Source organism: Littorina saxatilis, linkage group LG2 (assembly GCF_037325665.1).
Source record: "Littorina saxatilis isolate snail1 linkage group LG2, US_GU_Lsax_2.0, whole genome shotgun sequence".
Lineage (NCBI taxonomy): Eukaryota > Metazoa > Mollusca > Gastropoda > Littorinimorpha > Littorinidae > Littorina > Littorina saxatilis.
Genome location: NC_090246.1, coordinates 78,273,185 through 78,299,433, shown reverse-complemented (window position 1 = coordinate 78,299,433; position 26,249 = coordinate 78,273,185). Strand labels below are relative to the sequence as shown.

Genomic DNA, 26,249 nt, shown 5'->3' with positions numbered 1-26,249 from the left:
AACCTTTTTTTATACCCCACAGGGTCTTCTTTTACACTGGTTGCAGAGGGTTTCACTTAACACATGTGGTACTCTGCACAGTTTGGCACTGGAGAGCCTCACAATGTATTATTGGGATCCCTCAGTTGTGGCTTTCTAGCCCCACGAACAGGTGTCAGTAATATCGCTGTCACAGTGGTACTCCCTATTTAAGACTCCCTCCTTTTTAAGACCTTGTTTTCTCAGACTTTCTGTTGTTTGTTTGTTCGTTCATGGGCTGAAACTCCCACGGCTTTTACGTGTATGACCGTTTTTACCCCGCCATTTTGGCAGCCATACGCCGCTTTTGGAGGAAGCATGCTGGGTATTTTCGTGTTTCTATAACCCACCGAACTCTGACATGGATTACAGGATCTTTTTCGTGCGCACTTGGTCTTGTGCTTGCGTGTACACACGGGGGGTGTTCGGACACCGAGGAGAGTCTGCACACAAAGTTGACTCTGAGAAATAAATCTCTCGCCGAACGTGGGGACGAACTCACGCTGACAGCGGCCAACTGGATACAAATCCAGCGCGCTACCGACTGAGTTACGTCCTCGCCCCGTTGATGGTCTTAAAAGGAGGGTTCCACTGTACTAAATCTGAGAAACGACTCTTGTGCAGGCATGGTGAAGAAGTGCAGTGTGCTGAAGATTATCCACGACAAGTACAAGAAGAGAAGGGGAGAAGATCCGGTGCAAGAGTTGGTGCAGTCGTTTGACATAGCCCTCAAGGACAACAGGGATCTTGCCCCGCTCGTAAACAAGACACAGGTACGCATTGATACTTCTTGCAGCTGTGATTGAAGAGTATAATGACAGGCACAATGGCCTAGTGGATAAGTCGCCGGCCGCTCGAGCGGAAGGTCATGGGTTCGAATCCCGGCCGCGCTTGGTGATTAAGGTGGAGGTTTTTCCATTCTCCCAGGTCTCTGTTTTGCTGTTAACAACAGCTTCATCGGGATTAACAGCTATATATTATGCAAGATTTTCTTCATGTTTCTTATGCCCAGGGATGTGGCTAGGATTTGTTTTCTTCAGCAAATATGACCACAGCATTTTTGGAAATGTGCTGAAGTTTCAGGTAGTCCTTGAAATCATTTTCCCCCCCTACTGTCAAAATGTTGGGGAATTTTGTCCAAAATGGCTACACAGTTTCGGGCAATTTGAAATTTTTTTGTCTTTTTCGACTGCGGACGCCATCATATTTCTGACAGTTCTCTGAAAAGTGCCAAGATAGCGTGGTTTTAGAATTCAATGGTGAAAGTTTTGGATGCAGAAATAGTTCAGGAGATTTTTTTTTAGGGTTCTGTAGGGTTTCTGTTTTGTTTGGTTTTTAAACTAGAATTAGGTCAAACAAATTGTATGTCCATTTGTTTGTTATTGTTGTCCTTGTTCTTGCACTTTGTTTTCTTATTAACATTATTTCTCGAACTAATTTTCAGGAGGTGCTGGATCCAATCAAAGTGCTCAACCTGTTTAAACAGATGAAAGAAGAGGTGAGAACTGCTCTTTTTAAGTATGGGGAAGGTATGCTGTGCTTCTCTGCAGAGAGGTTATGGCAGTGGGTTCACATTACAGTTTCCTTTCTGTTTGACATTGTTTTGACTAAAAAGCCCCACTGTATTGCATCTGTTTGACATTGTTTTGACTGAAGCCCCACTGTATTGCATCTGTTTGACATTGTTTTGACTGAAGCCCCACTGTATTGCATCTGTTTGACATTGTTTTGACTAAAGCCCCACTGTATTGCATCTGTTTGACATTGTTTTGACTGAAGCCCCACTGTATTGCATCTGTTTGACATTGTTTTGACTGAAGCCCCACTGTATTGCATCTGTTTGACATTGTTTTGACTAAAGCCCCACTGTATTGCATCTGTTTGACATTGTTTTGACTAAAGCCCCACTGTATTACATCTGTTTGACATTGTTTTGACTAAAAAGCCCCACTTTATTGCATCTGTTTGACATTGTTTTGACTAAAGCCCCACTGTATTGCATCTGTTTGACATTGTTTTGACTAAAAAGCCCCACTGTATTGCATCTGTTTGACATTGTTTTGACTAAAGCCCCACTGTATTACATCTGTTTGACATTGTTTTGACTAAAACGCCCCACTGTATTGCATCTGTTTGACATTGTTTTGACTAAAGCCCCACTGTATTGCATCTGTTTGACATTGTTTTGACTAAAGCCCCACTGTATTGCATCTGTTTGACATTGTTTTGACTAAAGCCCCACTGTATTGCATCTGTTTGACATTGTTTTGACTAAAAAGCCCCGCTGTATTGCATCTGTTTGACATTGTTTTGACTAAAAAGCCCCACTGTATTGCATCTGTTTGCATTTCCCCCTAAAAATGAACACACACACAGACATGCATGCACGCACACATACCAACACGCACACACACAAACACACGCATAAACCACTGAGCTTGTTGCTGTAATTAAATATTAAACATTTTTTGTCCAGGACATTCCCCTGCTGCTGATGAACAACAGTGTCAATCGCCCGGAAGATCTCATCCTTACCAGAATATTTGTTCCGCCTCTTTGCATCCGCCCCTCTGTTATATCTGATCTCAAATCTGGAACGTAAGTAAATAAATTGGGACAGTCGGTGCTAATGTACTTTTTAATTTCAGACAGAGTCAAGGTTTTTTGTCTGTTACATTAGATGCTGAATAAGTGAAAAGAACAGAAAAAGCAAGTGCGCGAAAACAGAAGAATTAGATGTGTAAACTACGTGTATGTCCCTGACGTTTGAGTTTTTGAAAAGAGAGTAGTTTTGAACTGTGTTCAGGTGCAGTGGCGTGGTGGTAAGACATCGGCCTCCTAATTGGGAGGTCGTGAGTTCGAATCCCGGTCGCTGCCGCCTGGTGGGTTAAGAGTGGAGATTTTTCCGATCTCCCAGGTCAACTTATGTGCAGACCTGCTAGTGCCTTATCCCCCTTCGTGTGTACACGCAAGCACAAGACCAAGTGCGCACGGAAAATATCCTGTAATCCATGTCAGAGTTCGGTGGGTTATGGAAACACGAAAATACCCAGCATGCTTCCTCCGAAAGCGGCGTATGGCTGCCTAAATGGCGGGGTAAAAACGGTCATACACGTAAAAGTCCACTCGTGCTAAAAACATGAGTGAACTTGGGAGTCTACGCCCATGAACGAAGAAGAAGGAGAAGAACTGTGTTCAGGATAGTACTTACTTGTTATTAAAAGATTGTGGGCAAGACTCCCAAAGGATGGCTGGCAGCTCAGCAGCATGAGTAATTTCATGTTGAAAACTGTGAGATGAACTGTGAGTAATGCTGGCTATAGGGTATGTGTATATATTTACTTTACTCTACTTTATTATCCCAATGCTGGGAAATTCGGGTTGCTTCCCCCCCCCCCCCCCCCCCCGCGAGTTAGGGGGAAGAATTTACCCGATGCACCCCAGCATGTCGTAAGAGGCGACTAACGGATTCTGTTTCTCTTTTTACCCTTGTTAAGTGTTTCTTGTATAGAATATAGTCCATTTTAGTAAAGATTTTAGTCAAGCAGTATGTAAGAAATGTTAAGTCCTTTGTACTGGAAACTTGCATTCTCCCAGTAAGGTAATACATTGTACTACGTTGCAAGCCCCTGGAGCAAATTTTTGATTAGTGCTTTTGTGAACAAGAAACAATTGACAAGTGGCTCTATCCCATATCCCCCCTTTCCCCGTCGCGATATAACCTTCGTGGTTGAAAACGACGTTAAACACCAAATAAAGAAAGAAAGGGTTGCTTCCTCCCAGTAGAAAGCTAGCAGCAACAAGAGTGGCGCTACCCAGGTGTGTGCGTGTTTTGGTGTAATCAGCCACCTGCACTTATGGCAGAATGTTGTTAGGTTGACAATGCCTTTACTTGTGATCTCAATGAACGCTATCCTCTTGCTTAAGGTGGACATTTAAAAAAAAATTGGCAACATAGTTTTAGTGTAATTCTGCTTGCTTTAATTTCACCCGGTGTTTTTCCTTGGCTATCCAATACAGGAATGAGGATGACATCACAATGAAGTTGACAGAAATCATCTTTCTCAACGATGTCATACAGAAACACATGGCCTCTGCAGCTAAAATGCAAATGATTATGGTTCGTGGATAATTTGTTTGTTTGTGTGTGATTTGATGCCAGAAATTAATGTGACTATCGAATCTTGACCTAACAGCTGGAAAAAAATTAATTTCACTGTTACCTGATGTAAACATGGTTGCTGATGCCAATATTGTTCATTTGTTTGAAGATGATGAAGGATGGGTGAACTCATTTCTCCAGTATTGTAGCAGCCATACTTTGATCCACATACAGTTTCACAGAACTAATCCAAATTATTTTCAGTAATTTTTACAGCCATCTAAAACACAATTGTTTTGTTTTATGATGGCAGATCTCTTTGCAGAAAAGATAGTGATGCAGCAAGAAAGTAATTATGACTTTGGAATTGAAAGGACCACACTTTCGTAAGAGTACGTTTTTCATTTGTTCCACAGGAAGACTGGGACTTTCTGCAGCTGCAGGTGGCATTGTTGTACAACAGTGAGACATCAGGGATCCCTCTTCACATGCAGGTGAGGCCCAGTAGCTCAGTTGGTAGAGTACTTGACTTGTGATCCACAGGTCATGGGTTCAAATCCTGGCCGGGGCGGACACAAGTCATCTTCTTTATGTGCAGACTCTGAGATATGATCCATGACCTACCCCCAGTGTCACCACAATGGCACAAAAAAGATTTGTCATTCGGCTAGAAGTGCAAGTGGCTGAATGCACCTAAACATGCACACACCTGGGTAGCGCGACTCTTGTTGCTGCTAGCTTTCCACTGAGAGAAAGTGACCCCAATTTCCCAGCAATGGGATAATGAACTACTGGAAATGAAAATGAAAGGTACGCTACAAATATGAAATGGACAAGAAATGCATTGAGGGGATTATACTATGTGATTATGTGAGGGGGGTGAGTTCTGATGGCTTGTAAGGTTGTACAATAGAGCTTATGCATACTGCTACTGCTTGAACCTGCTGCTGCTTTCCGTATTCCGTTGGTATAGTGTATGCTGAGATGTATGTATTTTAGATAGATATGTGACTGGGAACAGTATTGATAAACACAAGATGTTTTGGTGTGATTTTTGATGATTTGGTTGAGTAAGATGAATGTGTGTGTGCATATTCTTTTTCTGTGCAAATCCTTTTTCTATCACCTGTTGAACACATGCATGTATTTACTTGGACCAAACTAACTGACTTACCTTACAAGAAATTGTGACATTTCAGCCCAAGAAAACCATGAGAGGATTTGTTCAGAGACTGAAAGGCAAACAAGGTCGTTTCCGTGGAAATCTGTCAGGAAAACGTGTGGATTACTCAGGCAGGACAGTCATTTCTCCTGATCCCAACATGCGGATTGACCAGGTTTGTTCCATGAAGCACATGCTTTTACACTTCCACAAAAGTTCTCAAACAAATTGAACACACACACACAAACAAGCACAAAGTTCTAAAACAAATTAAACACACGCACAAACAAGCAAGCACACACATATCAAAGCATCATGGTGGCAGTCCATGGCAGTGAACTTTAAAGTGATGAATCGGTTATATGGGTGGTGTTTTGAGTAATTTTTCATGTAATTTTCTCTCAAGCAACCTTTCTTCTCTTCTCTGCTCTTGTTTACGCACTTTTAGAAAAAAGAGATTTTGTCTTTTCCTCATTCACTCAAGAACATAACCTTTTTGAAGGACTTTCCCTGTCAACAAACCGTTCCAGATTGCTCCAGAGGTTCGTGCAGTTCATCTGTTGAATTGAAGCAATAGCTTTGCACTGCAGGAACATTTAATTTTGAGGTACTAAGTGTTTGGAAGCTATATGCAGAAAATCTATACACTCTCATGATTATGCACTCTTGTGGGAAAAAACTATCCACAATAAAACAAACTACAATATCGGCTGTGTGTATTTTTGAGAGGAGGGGAACAATAGATTGACTACTACCCCCTAATTAGTTGCGGAATTCTAGATTTGAAATGAATCATTGTCATGTGCCTTGGTGTGCAGATTACATCAACTGTTGAGTTCTCATTGTCTGTGTTCGTCGTGTACAGGTGGCAGTGCCAGTGGATGTTGCCAGGGTGATGACCTACCCAGAGATGGTCACCAAAACCAACATGGAGCTCATGAAACAGCTTGTGCGCAACGGACGCAATGTTCACCCTGGAGCTGACACCATCCAAAAGGCAGAATCCGGAATGAAGCTGTGAGTGCATGTTCTACAGGGATGCAGTGGAACCTCCCCTTGTTTTCTCAGACTTTCTGTTCAGACCCTCTGTAACTGTATCCCCATTTTAAGACCCCCTCCTTTTTAAGACGGAGTTTCTCCGATTTTTAGAGGTCTGAAAAGGGGAGTTGTACTGTATTTGAGTGGTGGGGAATGGAAGGGGGTATCAACTTGGTGTATGATGGGGGCGGGGATGTAGCTCAGTCGGTAGCGCGCTGGATTTGTATCCAGTTGGCCGCTGTCAGCGTGAGTTCGTCCCCACGTTCGGCGAGAGATTTATTTCTCAGAGTCAACTTTGTGTGCAGACTCTCCTTGGTGTCCAAACACCCCCGCGTGTACACACAAGACCAAGTGCGCACGAAAAAGATCCTGTAATCCATGTCAGAGTTCGGTGGGTTATAGAAACACGAAAATACCCAGCATGCTTCCTCCGAAAGCGGCGTATGGCTGCCCAAATGGCGGGGTAAAAACGGTCATACACGTAAAATTCCACTCGTGCAAACCACGAGTGCACGTGGGAGTTTCAGCCCACGAACGCAGAAGAAGAAGGTGTATGATGGGTGTAAAGTTTCCAGTGTTTGCAGTTGTTAGAAACATCTCCAGTACATTCCAAGTGTAATTGAGGTGTTTCGTGAAGAAGAAGTTCCGAAGCATGTTTATCAAATACAGTGTATAGATTTTTATTTGTTGCTTTTCAGCAAACAGTACCTGTTAAGCTATATTGGTTAAATTAAATCAAAATAAGACCCAAAGGATCTTTTGTATTTCTCCATTAATAACTTTGTACTCTTTGTAAATTCCGATGCATTTTGGGCCGTTTGGTTACCTGAGCTCAAATGAGTTGTCTCTGGACTTTACAGGTTCCTGGGGTATGCTGATCGTACAAGGCAAGCGAATGAGCTGAAACTTGGGGACACGGTGATTCGACACATGCTAGACAATGATGTGGTTCTCTTTAACCGCCAACCATCCCTGCACAAGCTCAGCATCCAGGCTTTCTATGTTTGTACTTGGTTTTTTTTTTAAATCTCTTGTTCTCTTAGTGTAAAATCTGTAATGATATCATATGTGACCCACCACGAAATGAGTCGCATGTCACCTCGCGGGGTTCTGCGCTAGTCTTGATATAAATCCGGAGAGTATCTGGTAACAGTGTGAGGGTCACCTTAGTCACAGGCTTATAACTCAAACAATTTTCGCTCTTTTCTAAAACGGTTTTCACCACTGGATAGAGCATAAAAAACTCTTTAGGAAAATGTAAAAATATGAAAATCATGCAAAGGTGACATGCAACTCATTCCGTGGTGGAGGGTCACATATTTGGATGCAGCTTGAGCTAACAGAAAATGAAACGAAGATGTTTGGTTCTGAAGCTAAGAAGTATTTGTGACCCTCCACCACAAAATGAGTTGCATGTCACCTTAGCAGCATGTTTGAGTTATAAGCAGGTGACTAAGGTGACCCTCACACTGTTACCAGACACTCCCCGGACTTATATCAAGCCTAGCGCAGAACCGCACGAGGTGACATGCGACTCATTTCGTGGTGGAGGGTCACATTTGGTCTAGTGATTGTGAATGTAATTTGCTTTGATGTGCAGCAACAAATCGTTTTTGAGTCACTTGAGAAAAAGTGACTCTATGTAATCGGTCAGTGTTAGTCTGTCCGGCCGGCCGTCCGTAGACACCACCTTAACGTTGGACTTTTCTCGGAAACTATCAAAGCGATCGGGCTCATATTTTGTTTAGTCGTGACCTCCAATGACCTCTACACTTTAACGATGGTTTCGTTGACCTTTGACCTTTTTCAAGGTCACAGGTCAGCGTCAAAGGAAAAATTAGACATTTTATATCTTTGACAAAGTTCATCGGATGTGATTGAAACTTTGTAGGATTATTCTTTACATCAAAGTATTTACATCTGTAGCCTTTTACGAACGTTATCAGAAAAACAAGGGAGATAACTAGCCTTTTCTGTTCGGCAACACACAACTTAACGTTGGGCTTTTCTCGGAAACTATAAAAGTGACCGGGCTCAAATTTTATGTGAACGTGACTCATTGTGTTGTGAATAGCAATTTCTTCCTGTCCATCTGATGCCTCATATAATATTCAGAACTGCGAAAGTGACTCGATCGAGCGTTTGCTCTTCTTGTTCTATTGGTCTTGGAGACATCTCTCCATGTGGGCCTAGTCAATGCAAAATTATCTTGTTTAGAGTTAATCTAAAGTAGATTTGATCTCTGAGAGCATTTACACTTTTTATTCACTAACAGCCATGGTCTTCAAAGCTGTAGCTGTTGGCTTTCATGCTGTCTTGTCCCCATTTTGCATGCCGAGATGATGGTAAGATTCCGCTGACACACTCAGTGGAAAGCACTGCACATTGCCATGGTGAACCTTGATTTGATGGAATACTGAGAAGAAATTATACATAAGGAATGGTTTCATCCAAGCCGTTGTTTTCAGCTTGGTGTCTCACTGACTTTGAGTGATTTGCATATGTTTGCGTAAAACAAAACCAATGTTGCACAGCAATGTATATGAAATGTGTATGGCACCTGAAAATTTTTATATTTACAAAAAAAAAAGTTGCCAGAAGTATGACCTCTGCCAGCATTCTTCATTGTGCTCATTTGCTGTGTTCTTCCACAGGCCAAGGTGATGCCAAACAGAACGTTCCGCTTCAACGAGTGTTGCTGCAACCCTTTCAACGCTGATTTTGACGGAGATGAGATGAACCTTCACCTGCCCCAGACAGAGGAGGCCAAGGCGGAGGCTCTCATTCTCATGGGGGTGAGGGTCAAGCAGAACTTTAATTGGACATTCTGTACCTTATGTTACTGTTGTCTTACCTTGAGTGGTTTAGCCAGGTCACACCCAAAGAATTTAACAGATTTCATTGGATTTTGGTAGTTGTGCCGTGTTCCAGTAACTAGATGATTAGCTGAGACTACTGGCAAACTATCAAGCAGGACTTTTAAAGGAAGGATGGTGGTCTCTGTAGTCTAGAAAAAATTTAAGTTTGCTACACAAGAAGATGAACTTACGTAGCTAGGGAGCAAGGCTGAGGCTCTCATTTTCATAGGGTTAAGGATAAAGCAGGGTTCCAGAGGAAGCGGAAGAATGATGATGGTCTATCTGTATGGAATTTTTTTGTATGGAAACGGGGAGTACCGTATTTGACGGATTACAAGACGCACCGTTTTATAAGCCGCACCCCCGACTTTTAACAACAAAATTGGGACGAGCCACGTATAGGCCGCGTCACTATATTAGCCGCCGTCGAAAAAAATATAATCAGATCGTGTAAATCAATCAAAACAACCACGCAAACGAAAGTACGGTATTTGGCGAAATCGGCTCTGAGAATAAACAAGTGAAACAAAGAAGAAAAGTGAAAAAGTTTGAAGAAAAATATCACACACACAATTTGTAACCAACACACACATGTAGTCCCGCCCGGAATATGCTTTTTTGAGATGATTTACGACTTTTGCGCACATTTCGAGCAGACGAAAACACAACATGACGGCTCTCGCTCCTCCAACTATCGCGAGACACAAAAAAACAAAATCTCGCGCGCGCGAGATCCTGATACATCCGGTGTTTCTCTGTACGCTATCTTGTCACGACGACTTGTTGACAAACGAAGATTCGCGAAAGAAAGAGAAAAGCGCCGAGTCTTGAGTAGAGAGCTAATAAAGTACCGGTAATCGCTAATCGAGCGAAATGAAAATCCGCGGCGACTTCCATTAGGTGAATGCTATTCAAGTTTAGGTAACGTTTTAGCCGCATCTTTTTATAAGCCGCAATGCGATTTTTTTTTTAATTAAAATCGCAGCTTGTAGTCCGTCAAATACGGTAAGCAAACTGCCTGCCAGCTGTATAATGCCCACTTTTGATTGGGTGGCCGTTTAAGACAGGTTCGACTATACTAAAAAGGCAGGTTCAACCATCCTAAAGTGTGAACCATACTGTTGTATTTGTTGCCTTTTCTCGGAAAAAGTATTTTGCTTTGTGTATACATTTCTTTATCCTCAGTTTGGCTAAGCTGCATTTTGACATGTCTATCTTCTCCTTTCTTCCTCAGTCAAAATCCAACATGGTCACACCCAGAAACGGAGAGCCCCTCATTGCTGCCATTCAGGATTTTATCACAGGTTTGTAATTGCGCTGAAGAATTTTCCCAGGCATGCAATGTTATGCATCACATGTTAATTTTTTTTATGTCTTTTATTTTAATGTATTTTACAGTGGTATGTGCCATGTGAAGCCCCTCCAATGAGAGGATACCTCCCAATAAAGGACATCTGTTGTCCCACATTATCTTTGCCAAAATACACCTGTCATGACAGGCCATCTGCAGTGTAGGGATACCTTTTAGCTTGATCCAGGGGTGTTGCTTCATCGCAGGTACCGCTGTAGCTTCAGACTGATGAGATTTACTGGAGGACACCATAACTGCTAATTTTACTATTTCCTCGATTTTATTTGTATTATATTTATTGTGTGTGTGTGTGTGTGTGTGTTTTGTAGACATGTATACTTGTTCCTTGATTTTATTTGTATTATATTGATTGTTTGTGTGTGTGTGTGGATATGTGTGCGTGTGTGTGTGTGTGTGTGTGTGTGATTTGTAGACATGTATTTTGTTGCAAATACTGAAATGATAAAATGGTGATTCTGATCTTTTGTCACTGTGGAATCACCAGGTGCCTACCTGATCACGCAGAAGGAGGTATTCTTTGACAGAGCTCGAGCGACGCAGCTCATCACTTCCATACTGTCTGGCAAAGACAGCACTGTCAAAATCACCCTGCCCCATCCTGCCATTTGGAAGGTATACTATTTACACCTTGGGACTGTACAGCGCTTGCCTACCTAAGGTATCTTAGAACAAGTTCACTAAAGTACCTATGTGTGCAACTTTACTCATCTGCAAAGATTTGTGTTCTGTGGCAAAGACATCACTGTCAAAATCTTCCTGCCACCTCCTGCCATTTGGAAGGTACAGTACTTACATCTTGGGACGGTACAGCGCTTGCTGTTCTCTTCCTTAGATATCTTAGAACTAGTTCACCGAAGTACCAATGTGTACAACTTTACTCATTTGTAAAGAGTTGTGCTCTGTACGGACTGCCTGTGGAGGTATTGGTTGTTGCTTGAAATAACAAATTATAACCAGTGACTAAATTGCAAGCAAACTAATGGGAGTTTTGGGGGGTTTGGGTACTCTGGAGAAAATTGTAGCAGTTAATAATGACATTTGGGTTGTAGACATTTCATCAATTGGGGTGATCTATGCTAATCAAAAGAGTACAACTATTTTTGCTTTGCTTGCTGGTTACCTTTAGACTAGACTTGTTCTGTTTACGGTCAGGTGGATATCATGGAATCAAGAAATATTGAGCTGTCAATATAACACTTACCTCGACAGTACTATTCTTGCACATTATCTATTATAGGCCGAAAAAATTGGACAAAACGCTGAGTGGGTACAATTATCTCCCATAACCATGCGCCACCGTGGATCCCAAGCACTGTCCGAGTGCTTCCCCCTTACAGGATGTAGGTGGCGCGTCCTCTTTCTTTTTTCGCGCGTGTCAGACCGGCTGTGTTTCTGCTACGCTCCCGGATTATTTTGGACTAAGAGGCTCCTTTTCTGTGTGGACTATCACCTGTTGGATTATTGTGTGTTATTCCACTTCTGGCTTGAGGCTACGTTGTGTTTCCTTCAACTTGTGCCTCCGTTTTTGTGTGGCGGACTCGGCGTGCCTCCCGTCCTACTTCGTGGTGACCGGTCGTCTGCTTCTCGTTTCGCCGCATTCACTTGAGTATTGACCTAAATTTTCTTTGAATTTTGTTAATTCTCGGTCTTTAAGGGTACGTACAGGGCGAGGTAGGATGTCTCGTCCTGTTTTGGGCTCTGGTTCTACGGAACCAGAGTCTGCCGGGGGCAACCCTTCTCCGGGCGCCCAGCGTCATGTTTTACGCACGGAGAAGGGGATCTTTCGGCTCTCCGACTCTCCCTCCCCAAACGCTTTGCGTTTGCGGCGAGGGAGGGCGGAGAAAGCCTGTTTGAGCAAGCTCAATGCGAGCTTGCTCAAACAGGCTGGGCTTGAGCCTGGGACTTCGGGCGGGGCTGCGCCGTCGAAGGTTCGGGGAAGGTCGAGGGGAAAGAAAAAGCTTCTTTCTCCTTCTCCTTCAGTGGAACAGGCTTCCCCCCCTTCGACGCCGTTGTCCGGCCCTCAGTCTCAGGCTTCAGCTCCTCCCGGTTTCAAGCCTGGGGGGAAGGTTTCCTTCTCCCCCCTGGCTCGAATCCGGGGGCAGGTCGATTCCCAACCCTCTTTGGGGGTTGGTGAATCCGATCTAGGGGCTACTGGAGAGACTCAGGTTTTGACAGCCAACGGCCATACCACGTTGAAAACACCGGTTCTCGTCCGACCACCGAAGTTAAGCAACGTCGGGCCCGGTTAGTACTTGGATGGGTGACCGCCTGGGAACACCGGGTGCAGTTGGCATTAAAATCTTCCTTTTCCGGTGCCTCTCCTGTGCCCTCCTCGGTTTCCACCGCTGTGGAAGCCAGGAGGGACACGGGTCCTCCTCTGAACTCCCTCGCTGGGTCGTCTGCTGCTGTTTTGACAGTAGTTTCGGCCTCCTGGGGGGGGAGATCGGAGGAGATGACGGGGTCTCTGAATTCCCTCCCCGCTGGGGTTGGGATGCGAATTGACCCCGTTCAGGGCGGTCCTGTGGGGGCAGGGGTTTCAGGCTTCGTGCCTACGACCACTGCTACTACGGTTCCCTCTGACGTCCGTGTGACTGGTGGCTGTCCCTCTTGAAACGCTCCGGCCGACTAGTTACTGGACGTGGAGGTGTTCGACAGAACGTGGTACTTCTGTCGAATGGTCAGGGCGACGGGAACATTGTTTCTGTTGCTCAGACCGACACCTCCGACCGGACCGTCTTGACCCCACGCCATTCCTTAGCGTCTGGTGTTCGGGTGACGGATGGTCCGGACCAAGGGTCCGGAACGTTCCAGGCTTACGGGTCGGGATCGAACCGGACCCACGGGTCCCGACTGGACTTGACCTCCGGGTTTGGTCCGGACGGGACCCATGGTACGGGACCGTACCGGACCTTAGGGTCCGGTGCGGGACAGTACCTCTGGCCCTTGCCGGACCCCCCGGACCTACGGGTCCGGATGGTACGGTACGGGACCAGTGTTTCGGTCGGGACCGGACCACCCGACCACCTCTGTTGGTCTGGGTGGTCTGGCACCGAACCGGAACACACCGGACCTACGGGTCCGGAGGGTACGGTACCGGACCAGTGGTCCGGTCGGGACCGGACCACTCGACCACCTCTGTTGGTCCGGGTGGTCTGGCACCGAACCGGACCATGCCGGACCTACGGGTCCGGATGGTACGGTATGTCCACGTCCGGACCGAGCCACCCGAACACTTCTGTGGGTACGGATGGTTCGGTACCGAACGGGACCTCCGGATGGTACGGGACCGGACCGAATCTACGGGTTCGGATGGTCCGGTACCGGACCACCCGACCACCTCTGTTGGTCCGGATGGTCTGTCACCGAACCGGACCACCGGACCTACGGGTCCGGATGGTACGGTAGGTCCACGTCCGGACCGAACACTTCAGTGGGTACGGATGGTTCGGTGCCGTACGGGACCTCCGGATGGTATGGGACCGGACCACAGGACCGGAACACCGGACCACCCTACCGGATCGGTCCGGACCACCCGACCACCTCTGTTGGTCCGGATGGTCTGGCACCGAACCGGACCTACGGGTCCGGATGGTACGGTATGTCCACGTCCGGACCGAGCCACCCGAACACTTCTGTGGGTACGGGTGGTTCGGTGCCGAACGGGACCTCCGGATGGTGCGGGACCGGACCGGACCTACGGGTCCGGATGGTCCGGTGCTGGACCGGTGGTCCGGTCCGGACCGGACCACCCGACCACCTCTGTTGGTCCGGATGGTCTGGCACCGAACCGGACCATACCGGACTTACGGGTCCGGATGGTACGGTGTGTCCACGTCCGGACCGAGCCACCCGAACACTTCTGTGGGTACGGATGGTTCGGTACCGAACGGGACCTCCGGATGGTACGGGACCGGACCGGAACACCGGACCGGAACACCGGACCACCCTACCGGACCGGTCCGGACTACCCGACCACCTCTGTTGGTCCGGATGGTCTGGCACCGAACCGGACCTACGGGTCCGGATGGTACGGTACGTCCACGCCCGGACCGAACCACCCGAACACTTCTGTGCGTACGGATGGTTCGGTGCCGAACAGGACCTCCGGATGGTACCGGACCTACGGGTCCGGACCTACGGGTCCGGATGGTCCGGTGCGGGACCACCCGACCACCTCTGTTGGTCTGGATGGTCTGGCACCGAACCGGACCATACCGGACCACCGGACCTACGGGTCCGGATGGTACGGTATGTCCACGTCCGGACCTAACCACCCGAACACTTCTGTGGGTACGATGGTTCGGTGCTGAACGGGACCTCCGGATGGTACGGCACCGGACCGGACCACCCTACCGGACCGGATCGGCACCCCCGACCGGACCGGACCATTTCTTTTCTGATCAGACCCGATGGGTTCCTGTTCAGTCTATAAATGGCGGGGGGTTCGTTGGCTGGGCTGACCCAACAGTCGCAGGGTTGTTGTTTTTCTCCCCCTTCGGCTGCTGGAGACGTTTCGTCTTTGGGGCAGGGGTCTTCGCGGCCTCTTGCTTCTGTGGGCGTTTCTTCACAGCCTGCTTCATCGCTTTCGGCTCTTCCCCCTCAAGCTCCCTACACTCCTGCTTTTGAGGAGTTGTCGGGAAGTGAAGAGGAGAGTGAGTCGGAGGACGATAGGGAGGAGGATCAGGGTCGCCCTGAGGTTAACACTGAACCTCTACCCTTGCCGGTTTCTGATGGAACTTCCGAAGCTATGCTTCGTACTTTCCAACAGTACATGACAGACATCACGCGGCGTCTTGACGTCACGGATGCCTCTCTTAAGCGTCTGTCGTCTAGTGTTGACACACAGGACGTGGACCCGGGGTCTGAGGACGAGAGGCAGGAGGCTCGTCCTCGCACAGCTAGAAGGACGTTTGAACAGTTTCAGGACGTCCTTCCCTGAGACGCCCTCTCGTCCTTTGAGTCCGCTTCGGCCCGGGCGCGGGAGGCTCACGCCGCGTCTGCCGGCGGCTCGTTTTATGAACGATCCGGCCGCCGGCAATTCGCGTTCCACCCTAGTCTAAGTGCCACGGTGGAAGCGGCAGCACATCGCCTGAGGAGTACAGATTCACGTGCAAACGCGACCTATGTTCCTCGGGAGGACGCGGGTTCAGTGCCATGCTTTCCTTCGGGAGGCGCACCTCCACTGTTTCCTCGTGTCCAATCTGTTTCGTCCCTCCCTTTTCCCTTTGACTCTCGAACTCTCCCTTTCCAGACTTCGAGTGTTTAGGGTGGGGCTGACGGTGATGTGTTCGTTGGGGAGGTGCCTTCGGTCAAGAAGGTGGAACTGAGCTCTGCTTCGTTCCACAATCTTGAGGCCACCGTTTCTTCCACAGTCGAGGCCCATTCACAGGCCTTGACATGGATGAGCACGCTGTCCACACTGTTGGACCCTCCCGATCGGGCAGAGTCCGATTCCACTCGGGTCCTTGACACGGTTCGAGTGGATCGGGCTTTGCATGCCGTGCGATCGTGCGTGACGTCTGCGGCAGAATTGGCCATTGGAACACGGGTCCACTTTATTGGCCCTGTTCCGTGATCATTTTCTGCCTACTTCTATAGTGCCTCCGGATATGAGGAAGAGTCTGAGGAACACGTTTCCTCAGCCTTCTTCCCTCTTTCATCCGGACACTGTTCGTTCTGTGGTGGAGTCCACACGCCAGAGGAACACTGATTCTCTGATGGTTGGCCTCGCTGCTTCGGCGACGGCGGCGGGGAGTAAGAGAAGTGCTACAGTCACCTCCAGCTCCCAGCCTCAGAAGAAGAAGAAGAAGCCAGTTTCACTGCCTCCTTCTTCCTCCTCTTAGGCGCCTGTTGCGTTCCCAAGCAAGACGAAGGGTGCTCAGACAGGTAAGGGGAAGCAGCACCACCAGGGGGGGTGGTCGCAAGCCTGCGCCTGCCCGCCAGCAGAATTTTCAGTGAGTCCCGGCCCTACGTTGACGCCCCCTCAAGTTGCCCCTCTTTCGTCCGTCGGTTCCCTTTTTTCGGGCCCGCGGCATGTGGGGCAGACTGGTCTCCAACCAGTTTTTCTTGAGGGTGGTGTGGTCGGGGTTTTCTCTACCGCTGTCGTCACAACCTCCATTGTCCGCTCTACCTTGGACGTTCCCCCCTCCTCGAGAGCCTGCCAGATGGCAGGCTCTTCAGGACGAGGTGAACTCGTTGGTCGAGAAGAAGGCGGTCTACCCCCTTTCTCAGCCTTCTCTGGGGTTCTGCTCCCGCCTGTTCACCGTCCCCAAAAAGGACGGCCGGTTCAGGCCGGTGTTGGACCTCTCCACCTTGAACTTGTACCTTCACAGGTGCAAGTTCAAGATGGAAACCCCTTCGTCGGTCCGGTTGGCCATCCGGCCAAACGATTGGGCCATGTCTGGGACCTCCAGGATGCTTACTTCCACATCCTGGTGGCCCCGGGGTACCGACATCTGCTCCGGTTCGTTTGGGAGGGCACGGTGTTCGAGTTTTGGGCCCTCCCATTCGGCCTGTCCTTGGCCCCTCTGATTTTCAACGGGGACAACAACACCACATGCTTAGCTTACCTTCGCCACCAGGGGGGCACCAATTCTCGGTCCCTCTCCCTGTTGGCGGAGGAGATTCTGCTCTGGTGCCAGACCAATCAGGTCCGGATGTCAGTCCAGTTCGTTCCGGGGAAACTGAACGCCCTGGCCGACATTCTCAGTCGGGGCGATCAGGTTCTCTCCACAGAATGGACCATCGCTCACAACGTTCTACAGCGTCTGTGGGCAAGGTGGGACCGTCCTCTGATCGATCTGTTCGTAACTCGATTCAGCGCTCGGCTTCCCAGGTACGTCAGCCCCTTTCGAGACATGAATGCGTTCCACTTGGACGCATTCACTCTCTTGTGGAGGCTCCTCGATGCTTACGCCTATCCCCCGACATCTCTGATTCCGAGGGTGCTGGCAAAATATCTGCAGGAACGACCAAGACTGATTTTGGTCGCGCCTTACTGGCCAACAGCTCCGTGGTTTCCAGATCTTCGCGGTCTCACCCACGTAGACCCTCTACCTCTGGATCTGGACGGGGGAGGTCTGCTCCAGCCTCGATCATGCCTCCCTCATCCACGTCCAGAGAGTCTGTGCTTGACCGCATGGCTCTTGTGCGCTCCAAACTGCTTGCACTAGGATTGCACAAGAGTTCAGTAGAGTTTTCCTTGAACGCTAAGAGGCGATCAACTAATCAGCTCTACGACTTACGCTGGAGAGCTTGGGCCACCTTCGCCTTGTCCAAGGGGATAAAGCCGCTTTATCCCTCAACACAGGACTTGGCCAACTTCCTGGTGGAAGTGTATCAAAAGAAGAGTCTTTCTTCTAAGACTCTTCTTGGATACAGATCTGCCATCGCTTCCACGATTGCGGCCGCTACTGGTCGCAGAACTGAACACTTGATCAGGTCCTCCCTCATCGCTAATGTCCTTTCGGGTATTAGCAATGCAGCGGTGTCTAAACCTCGGGTTTCATTTCCCAAGGGGGATGTCTTTCTGGTCCTCAAACTCCTGCGTAGCAATGAGTTTGAACCCCTGGCAGGCATCAGTATCAAGTTGCTGATTTTTAAGACTAATTGTTCCTCATCGCTTTAGCCACTTGCCGTAGACTCAGTGGTAGTCAAGCTTTGAGTGGCCTGGACTTTGACATTGAGTTCACCACACAGCAGTGGTTGCTAGCATGGTCACGTCAGTCTAAGGTATGTTTCTTGGGTATATTTTCTTTTACGGTAGTACTGTTCGAAAATTGCCTGGGTATCTTAATCCTTGGATTTAAGTGATTTTGATTAAGGAGTTTAATACTCTACATATCACCCTCACACCACTCTGGTATTCTGTGCAAGAATAGTACTGTCGAGGTAAGTGTTATATTGACTGTAAGGCTTCTTTTTAAGCCTACTGTCTATATGATACTTACCGAGACAGTACTATTAGAGTTTCCCTCCCGCCTCCCCTCTTGATATGTTATGGGCTTTTTGAGGTTCTGCAGCTCATAAAGAAAGAGGACGCGCCACCTACATCCTGTAAGGGGGAAGCACTCGGACAGTGCTTGGGATCCACGGTGGCGCATGGTTATGGGAGATAATTGTACCCACTCAGCGTTTTGTCCAATTTTTTCGGCCTATAATAGATAATGTGCAAGAATAGTACTGTCTCGGTAAGTATCATATAGACAGTAGGCTTAAAAAGAAGCCTTACAGTTTCATTCATCATGCTTGTTTTTTCAAGTGATATTTTTCAATCTGTTATTTATTTATTTATTTTTCTTCTGTTAAAGCCATGCCGCCTGTGGACTGGAAAACAGATTTTCAGTTTGATCCTGCGCCCAAACAAAGACTATCCGGTGAAAATCAACCTTCGCTGCAAGGGCAAAAGCTTCAGCAAGAAACCCAACACTGAGGATTTGTGCCCCAATGACGGGTGTAAGTATCTCATCCCATTACCCGAATGCCCTCTGTTCCTTCATTACCCCTCAATCCTTTGAACCTCCTTCAATGAACATTGAACAGCATTTTGAAGTAATGTTCATGAATTTAGAGAGTAATGGCAGTAAAGTGATGTGGTGATTGCATATTATAAGCATTTAACAAGCGTTTATTTTCAAAGTATTGTATTTTGAATTTGAAAATATAATTTTGATTTTGTTGTTGTTGTGTAAAAAGCATGGGGTTAAAGATCAGTTTCGATAATGGCATACTATTTGATTTTAAGAGGAATATTCTGAGGAGGATATTTAAGAGATTGTGCCATCTTAAAGAAGAAAAACTTTCAGCATAGCATATATAACCACAGGGAAAAAACTGACATTGTGTGTGTCTGTGTTTTTGTGCAGATGTGGTGGTACACAACAGTGAAGTGATGTGTGGTGCCATGGACAAAGCCACTCTTGGCTCTGGGTCCAAGAACAACATCTTTTACATCATACTGCGCTCCTTCGGCCAACTGCAGGCTGCCGATGCTCTCGCCCGCTTGGCCAAGCTCTGCCCTGCCTACCTCTGTAAGATCCGGGATTCTTTTGGGTTTTTTCTATTTGTAGTGTTTGAACTACAGTGGAACCCCCCCTTTAAAGACCTCAAAACATCAGACAAAATCAGGTCTTAAGAAGGGGGTAATCTTGAAATAGGGGTAAATTTACAGAGGTTATGAACAAAAAATGCCTTTAAAGACCTCAAAACATCAGACAAAATCAGGTCTTAAGAAGGGGGTAATCTTGAAATAGGGGTAAATTTACAGAGGTTATGAACAAAAAATGCCTTTAAAGACCTCAAAACATCAGACAAAATCAGGTCTTAAGAAGGGGGTAATCTTGAAATAGGGGTAAATTTACAGAGGTTATGAACAAAAAATGCCTTTAAAGACCTCAAAACATCAGACAAAATCAGGTCTTAAGAAGGGGGTAATCTTGAAATAGGGGTAAATTTACAGAGGTTATGAACAAAAAATGCCTTTAAAGACCTCAAAACATCAGACAAAATCAGGTCTTAAGAAGGGGGTAATCTTGAAATAGGGGTAAATTTACAGAGGTTATGAACAAAAAATGCCTTTAAAGACCTCAAAACATCAGACAAAATCAGGTCTTAAGAAGGGGGTAATCTTGAAATAGGGGTAAATTTACAGAGGTTATGAACAAAAAATGCCTTTAAAGACCTCAAAACATCAGACAAAATCAGGTCTTAAGAAGGGGGTAATCTTGAAATAGGGGTAAATTTACAGAGGTTATGAACAAAAAATGCCTTTAAAGACCTCAAAACATCAGACAAAATCAGGTCTTAAGAAGGAGGTAATCTTGAAATAGGGGTAAATTTACAGAGGTTATGAACAAAAAATGCCTTTAAAGACCTCAAAACATCAGACAAAATCAGGTCTTAAGAAGGGGGTAATCTTGAAATAGGGGTAAATTTACAGAGGTTAGAGGTTATGAACAAAAAATGCCTTTAAAGACCTCAAAACATCAGACAAAATCATGTCTTAAGAAGGGGGTAATCTTGAAATAGGGGTAAATTTACAGAGGTTATGAACAAAAAATGTGGAGAAAAAACATGGTCTTAAAATCAGGGGTGTTAAAAGGTGGGTTCCTCGTACTGTATAACTTATAGGGGAAATGTGATCATTGGTAGAATTGATTTTTGGTTTGAATTTTGTATTTGCTTTGATTTACCCTTGAAAGAATGGTATGCATTTTTGGAAACCATGAGGATTTATCCTTTTTTTGTTTGGTTCTGTTTTTGCATCAAATCTTTGTTCATGCAGTTGCAAAGATAATTTTGTTGTTGAAAGAGACTTTAGCAAATTCATTTTAGCCAAATTTGAGGCAGGTTTTCCGTGTCATAGAAATCACTGTTTAGTGTAATGAAAGTAAAATAATTATGGTGCTGTAATTTTCTAAGCAGAAAATACTGAACTTGTTCTTTTTGTATGACCACACGTGCCAGCCTTTCTCATTCTAACCTGCGCTTTCCCTCCCTCCTTGTCAGATCCCACTAACAGCTCATTTGAGACGTGGATGTCTGTAAAAATTATGAGTCTGTGTTATGAATGTGTTGTTGTGATTGTAGAACCAATTGCTTTATGTGCAGCAAATAGAGGATTTTCCATTGGTCTTGGAGACGTCACTCCAGGTGCGGGCCTAATCAAGGCCAAAAATGAACTGCTGGAAAAGGGGTAAGGCTTTCTTTACAGTCTGTCTGTCTGTCTGTCTGTCTGTCTGTCTGTCTCTGTCCCTCTCTCTCTCTCTCCATCCATCCATCGCCCCCCTCCCCCCCCCCCCCCCCCCCCAAACACTTCATATAATCTCAGCGCTCAACTGTGTGTGTCACAGCTACCGGCAGTGTGACCAGTACATCCAGGATTGCGAAGAACACAGGCTGCAGACCCAACCTGGCTGCAATGAGGCGGAAACACTGGAGGTACTTACTGTCAAGTATTTCATGACTCAAGCAATATCACATCAGCGATATTCATTTACTTTGCATGTCAATGACTCAAGCAATATCACATCAGAGATATTCATTTACTTTGCATGTCAGTGACTCAAACAATATCACATCAGAGATATTCATTTACTTTGCATGTCAGTGACTCAAGCAATATCACATCAAAGATATTCATTTACTTTGCATGTCAGTGACTCAAGCATAATCACATCAGAGATATTCATTTACTTTGGAAGATTTATTTTTACTGAGGCTGATCTACTTTGGTAATCATGTCCCGCCATGAAACGATAGGTTAAATTATGTGAGGGCTTATTTTTCGTTCTAAACTTGTGCTACTGTGTAAGCATGTTGTTCTATTGTCATATGTGTGTATATGAATAACATTTTGTTTGAGCCATCTGTATTGGAGGCATATCTGAACATGTACAAAACAGTTGAACCTTTATACCACCACCAGTCCTCTGGAAAATAAACACTTTACACGATCTGAAACTTGTTCTTTTTTTTATATTATTCACTTTTGCATAGCAACCACCTGTCTATGACAACTTTTGGTCAGTCCCTTGGGTTTTCATTGTAGACAGATTTGACTATTCAATACTCTAATACCTGCTTGATTTTATAACCATTTGTTTATCCTTGTGGGTTTTGGGAGAAAAGTCCTCAGCCCTAGATACGCAATCTGAAAATAATTAGAAAAGTGTCTCTTTTTTTTTCATGTTTGTTTTAAATTTATAAAGATGACTTTGCATAAAAGTTGATGACTCTTTCTCCCAGGCTGTGATCCTGAGAGAGCTGTCGGTCATCCGAGAGCATGCAGGTCAGGCTTGTCTGCAGGAACTCCACAAGACCAACAGTCCCCTCATCATGGCTATCTGTGGATCCAAAGGTGAGGTTTTCATCACAAGGGCTTAAAGACATACAGTATTGATTACACAAAAATCAAGACATCTCTTTCGAAGTGAAATCTCTGACGTCAAAAGCCAAACAAAGTTCAAAAAGGCATCTTAATGTGAATGATGGCGTCACAAAAAAATTCTGTCACTTCTTCTGCATGTCTCCCGAGGAAGTGACAAAGAGTTTTGAGAACAAAGTTTGTCTTGGTGACTTCAACATATCAGCAGTAGAAAATCCACTGTATAGGAACAGATTTGCACTGGTGGAGGGCGACTTTAGGGGAACGATTAGTGTAAGTCATTGTTGCATTACTGTTTTTGATCAGCTGAGTATTGGATGTGATATTGGTTCTCTGTGTGCAGGTTCCTACATCAACATCTCCCAGATGATTGCGTGTGTGGGCCAGCAGGCCATCAGCGGGAAGAGAGTGCCCAACGGCTTTGAGGACCGCGCCTTGCCGCACTTTGAGAGAAAAGGTAAGGACATGTCACTTTGGCAGTATTTTCAGAGTTCTCCAATCCTATGGGTAGTTTTGATTCAATACTTATGTACCCATAGTGCTTCTACAGTGGAACCCCTGTTTAAGACCTCAACAAATCTGAGAAAATCAGGTCTTAAAAAGGAGGGAGTCTAGAAATGGGAGTAATTTTACAGAGGTTATGAACAGAAAATGTGAAAAATCAAGGTCTAAAATAGGAGGAAGACTTAAAAGGGAGGTTTTACTGTACCACCACTGCCTTCTTTTAAAACGATAACCTACGTTCACTTGCTGCTAATTGTTTGTGACAGATGGATTTTTGCATTAGATGTTGGCTAGTCGTCTTTACTATAAAGGGAAACAGTGTCACCCCACCAAGTATTCTGCCACAGACTTAACGCTTTCTGTTCATGCATTTCAGCTGTGGACCCAGAGGCCCGTGGGTTTGTGGAGAACAGTTTCTACACAGGGCTGACAGCAACAGAATTTTTCTTCCACACCATGGCCGGACGTGAGGGCTTGGTGGACACAGCGGTCAAGACAGCAGACACTGGTTACATGCAGCGTCGACTGGTCAAGGTTGGTAGTAGTCACCAGGGTGTGTGTGCATGGTTGCCACTCTTCCGGCAAGGTGCCGGAATTCCGGTTTTTGAAAATGTCCACAGCCGGAAATTCCGGGTTTTCAATTTTGTTGCTAAAAAAAAAATTCAGAGAAAAAAAATCGCAGTTTGTTTCGCTCGGTTGAATTTTGACTAGAGATTCCGATCCGAGTTTTGAAGCTCTCTTGGCGGGAGGAGAGAATCCGGGCATTGCTAAAGCCGCCATTATTCTCGGTGGATGCGATTTGTCGATGCTAGGAAGTTTGTTGTGAAAACCGTTGCAAATTTCGCTTCAACATGCCGTACATCAGTGAGGATGACGATCCATCTAAGCTTGAGAAACTGGAGGCGGGTATAAAAAACAAGTGGAAGTGGGAATGGCTAGCAGAGAAGAATGACACAAACACAGAGCATCGAACTTCGCTGAAGAAGATAAATTTTTTTATACATTTTTCCTGGACTTCTGAAACTGTATTGTTCAAGATCTACACTTTTTCTGTCAGTGTCATGTTGGAGGACTATCACCAACTACATATGGCTTAGTTTTAGGACTTCAACCACTGAAACATTTAGCTAAATTTGTTCTGTTTACCAACTTCATAACTGTGTTACAGTTTATTATTCTTGGAATTAACATGTCATGGTGTGTTAAGTTAGGTAGTTGAAGGTTGTAGTTAACAAGGTTAGGTAGTTGAAGTTCACATTGGATTCATGCAACAAGTTTTTGTTTCTCGAGCTGAGAGTGAGGTAGACCCAACATCCCAGAACTGAAAACTTTTTGATTGGAAACACAATTTCCCTGGACTTCAGGTAGGACTTTTTGTTTAGTGTAAACTGAACTGTTCATGAGTTTTTGTCTGTTGATTAATTAAGTCTTTGTTGTGCTGTTATCAATTTTTTTAAAGGAGGATATTATTTTTGCTGTTTTGTGTAAATAGTTTGCAGGAGAGGCCAAATAATCGCTTTCAGATTTTCAAAATTTTCAACATACGGGGGGCGCTGCCCCTGCACCCCACATACTTTCAGGTTTTTCTTTTTTTGGGAGTGGCAACCATGTGTGTGTTTGTTTGTTTAACACAAGTGAAAAAGTCAGTTTGGTGTATGTGTATGTGTGTGTGTGTGTGTGTGGGCATGTGTCTCCATTTTCCCTGTACTTGTCGTTCCTGATCTACACAGAAGACAAGTACTGTGTTGTCAGTTAATAAGAAGCTGTTCAGAAGGCCAGTGTTTCTTTAAGATCTTGATTCTTGAAACTATTATCACTGAAGGTAGAGTATTGCTGGCTCTCTGAATGGCGGGCAGTAAATGATCATATTTGTAATAGTCTGATCTTAAAAAAATTGGAGTGTGTAAGAAATGTTAGTGCATAATCCAGAAGACAAAGAACTTAGCCTCAAATGGCTGGTGATCGTGACAATTATTACAGCCCTTCCTTTGTGTACTTTGGGAAATTGTGAAAAACTCAGTACCTTACATATTTCAGAACCTGGAGGACCTGTGCGTTCAGTACGATACCACAGTGCGCACGTCAACAGGGGAAGTGGTCCAGTTTGTGTACGGGGGTGACAGCCTCGACCCAACCATCATGGAGGGCGACAACAAACCTATCAACTTTCAACGTCTCTGGGACCATGTCAGGGTAAGAACACTGGTTATAGTTGTTTTGTTTTGTTTTTGCTTTGTGTTTTTGTTTGAAGTTTATGGCAATACTCCGATTTAGCCCCATGTGAGGTTAACAATCTCAAACTGTCACTCTTCTTTCAATATGTGATGTCACTTCCATAAGGATGATTTGGGACAGCTTCACAACAGAACAGTGCACTAATCCGCCTGCTTCAGTCTTTGATCAAAATGTCCTCTGTCGCAGGCCATGACCATAACTGAGTTCCGCGGAGAGGAGTCTCTGTCAGGTCCTGACATGATCCAACTTGCCACCGAGGTGCTGCAGGAAGACAAGTGGAAAGTCACCCAGCCAGGCTTTGACGACTTCATGAAGGATGTCATGTGAGGCTTTTTTTCTCTGTGTGTGTGTGTGTGTGTGTGTGTGTGTGTGTGTGTGTGTGTGTGTGTGTGTGTGTGTATGTGTGTGTGAGTGCGTGTGTGTGAGAGAGGACTTCATGAAGGATGTCATATGAGGTTTTTTTTCTGTGTGAGTGTGTGTGCGTGAGTGCGTGTGTGCGTGTGTGTTATTCACATTTTTCTCATTTTTGTGCAGGGAACACATCCAAACAACAGGGGAAATGACAGAATCTGCAAGGAACATGTTTGTGACACCAGGGAAAAAAATCCCGGCAGGTAGTTCTTTTCTGATTTGGCCAAAGGTGTGTGTGTGTCTGTCTGTATGTGTGTCTGACTGTCTGTGTAGTAAAATGTGCATGCTCATTTGACCTCACATGTGTGTCACAAGGTGCATCTGTTATTTTGTAGAATACTTATGTAACTACCACCTAGAATACCCAAGCAGCTACCTTACATTTGCACTGTTATGTTGCAGCTGTGTTTGAGTTAAAACGCATGACCCGGTCTCAGGTGCAGCGATTTTTGGACATCTGTCTTCACAAGTACCACAGGGCAGTCATTGAACCAGGTAACTGTGATTTGCTGCTTTTTGTTTTGTTGGCATGAATCTATGATTTCTGACATCTTTCTTTGCCCTCAAATCCCTCCTCCTCTCCCACCTTTGATTTATTTGCTATATCTTTTTTTGTTTCTTTCTCTCTATCCCTCATCATTGTCCTTTCCCCCCTTCTCTCCCCC

The 26,249-nt window shown here is 45.7% G+C and overlaps 1 protein-coding gene and 1 non-coding gene across 2 annotated transcripts in view; both read left to right on the top strand.

Annotated features, from left to right (window-relative positions):
• Window positions 1–26,249, top strand: part of LOC138959782 (DNA-directed RNA polymerase III subunit RPC1-like) — a 47,224-nt gene that overhangs the window by 2,984 nt on the left and 17,991 nt on the right. The window contains exons 5-26 of the mRNA XM_070331394.1: window positions 643–791; window positions 1,463–1,516; window positions 2,495–2,616; window positions 4,039–4,138; window positions 4,537–4,614; window positions 5,320–5,457; window positions 6,148–6,299; window positions 7,181–7,322; window positions 8,975–9,115; window positions 10,413–10,482; window positions 11,035–11,162; window positions 18,860–19,004; window positions 19,415–19,579; window positions 21,159–21,243; window positions 21,401–21,488; window positions 22,296–22,407; window positions 22,778–22,891; window positions 23,315–23,472; window positions 24,976–25,131; window positions 25,360–25,496; window positions 25,708–25,787; window positions 25,987–26,079. Coding sequence (XP_070187495.1) covers window positions 643–791; window positions 1,463–1,516; window positions 2,495–2,616; window positions 4,039–4,138; window positions 4,537–4,614; window positions 5,320–5,457; window positions 6,148–6,299; window positions 7,181–7,322; window positions 8,975–9,115; window positions 10,413–10,482; window positions 11,035–11,162; window positions 18,860–19,004; window positions 19,415–19,579; window positions 21,159–21,243; window positions 21,401–21,488; window positions 22,296–22,407; window positions 22,778–22,891; window positions 23,315–23,472; window positions 24,976–25,131; window positions 25,360–25,496; window positions 25,708–25,787; window positions 25,987–26,079 — 2,607 coding nt within the window. The remainder of the gene's footprint in view (window positions 1–642; window positions 792–1,462; window positions 1,517–2,494; window positions 2,617–4,038; window positions 4,139–4,536; window positions 4,615–5,319; window positions 5,458–6,147; window positions 6,300–7,180; window positions 7,323–8,974; window positions 9,116–10,412; window positions 10,483–11,034; window positions 11,163–18,859; window positions 19,005–19,414; window positions 19,580–21,158; window positions 21,244–21,400; window positions 21,489–22,295; window positions 22,408–22,777; window positions 22,892–23,314; window positions 23,473–24,975; window positions 25,132–25,359; window positions 25,497–25,707; window positions 25,788–25,986; window positions 26,080–26,249) is intronic.
• LOC138960561 (5S ribosomal RNA) lies at window positions 12,725–12,843 on the top strand. Its single transcript, XR_011454036.1, has one exon. It is a non-coding gene; the product is annotated as a 5S ribosomal RNA (ribosomal RNA).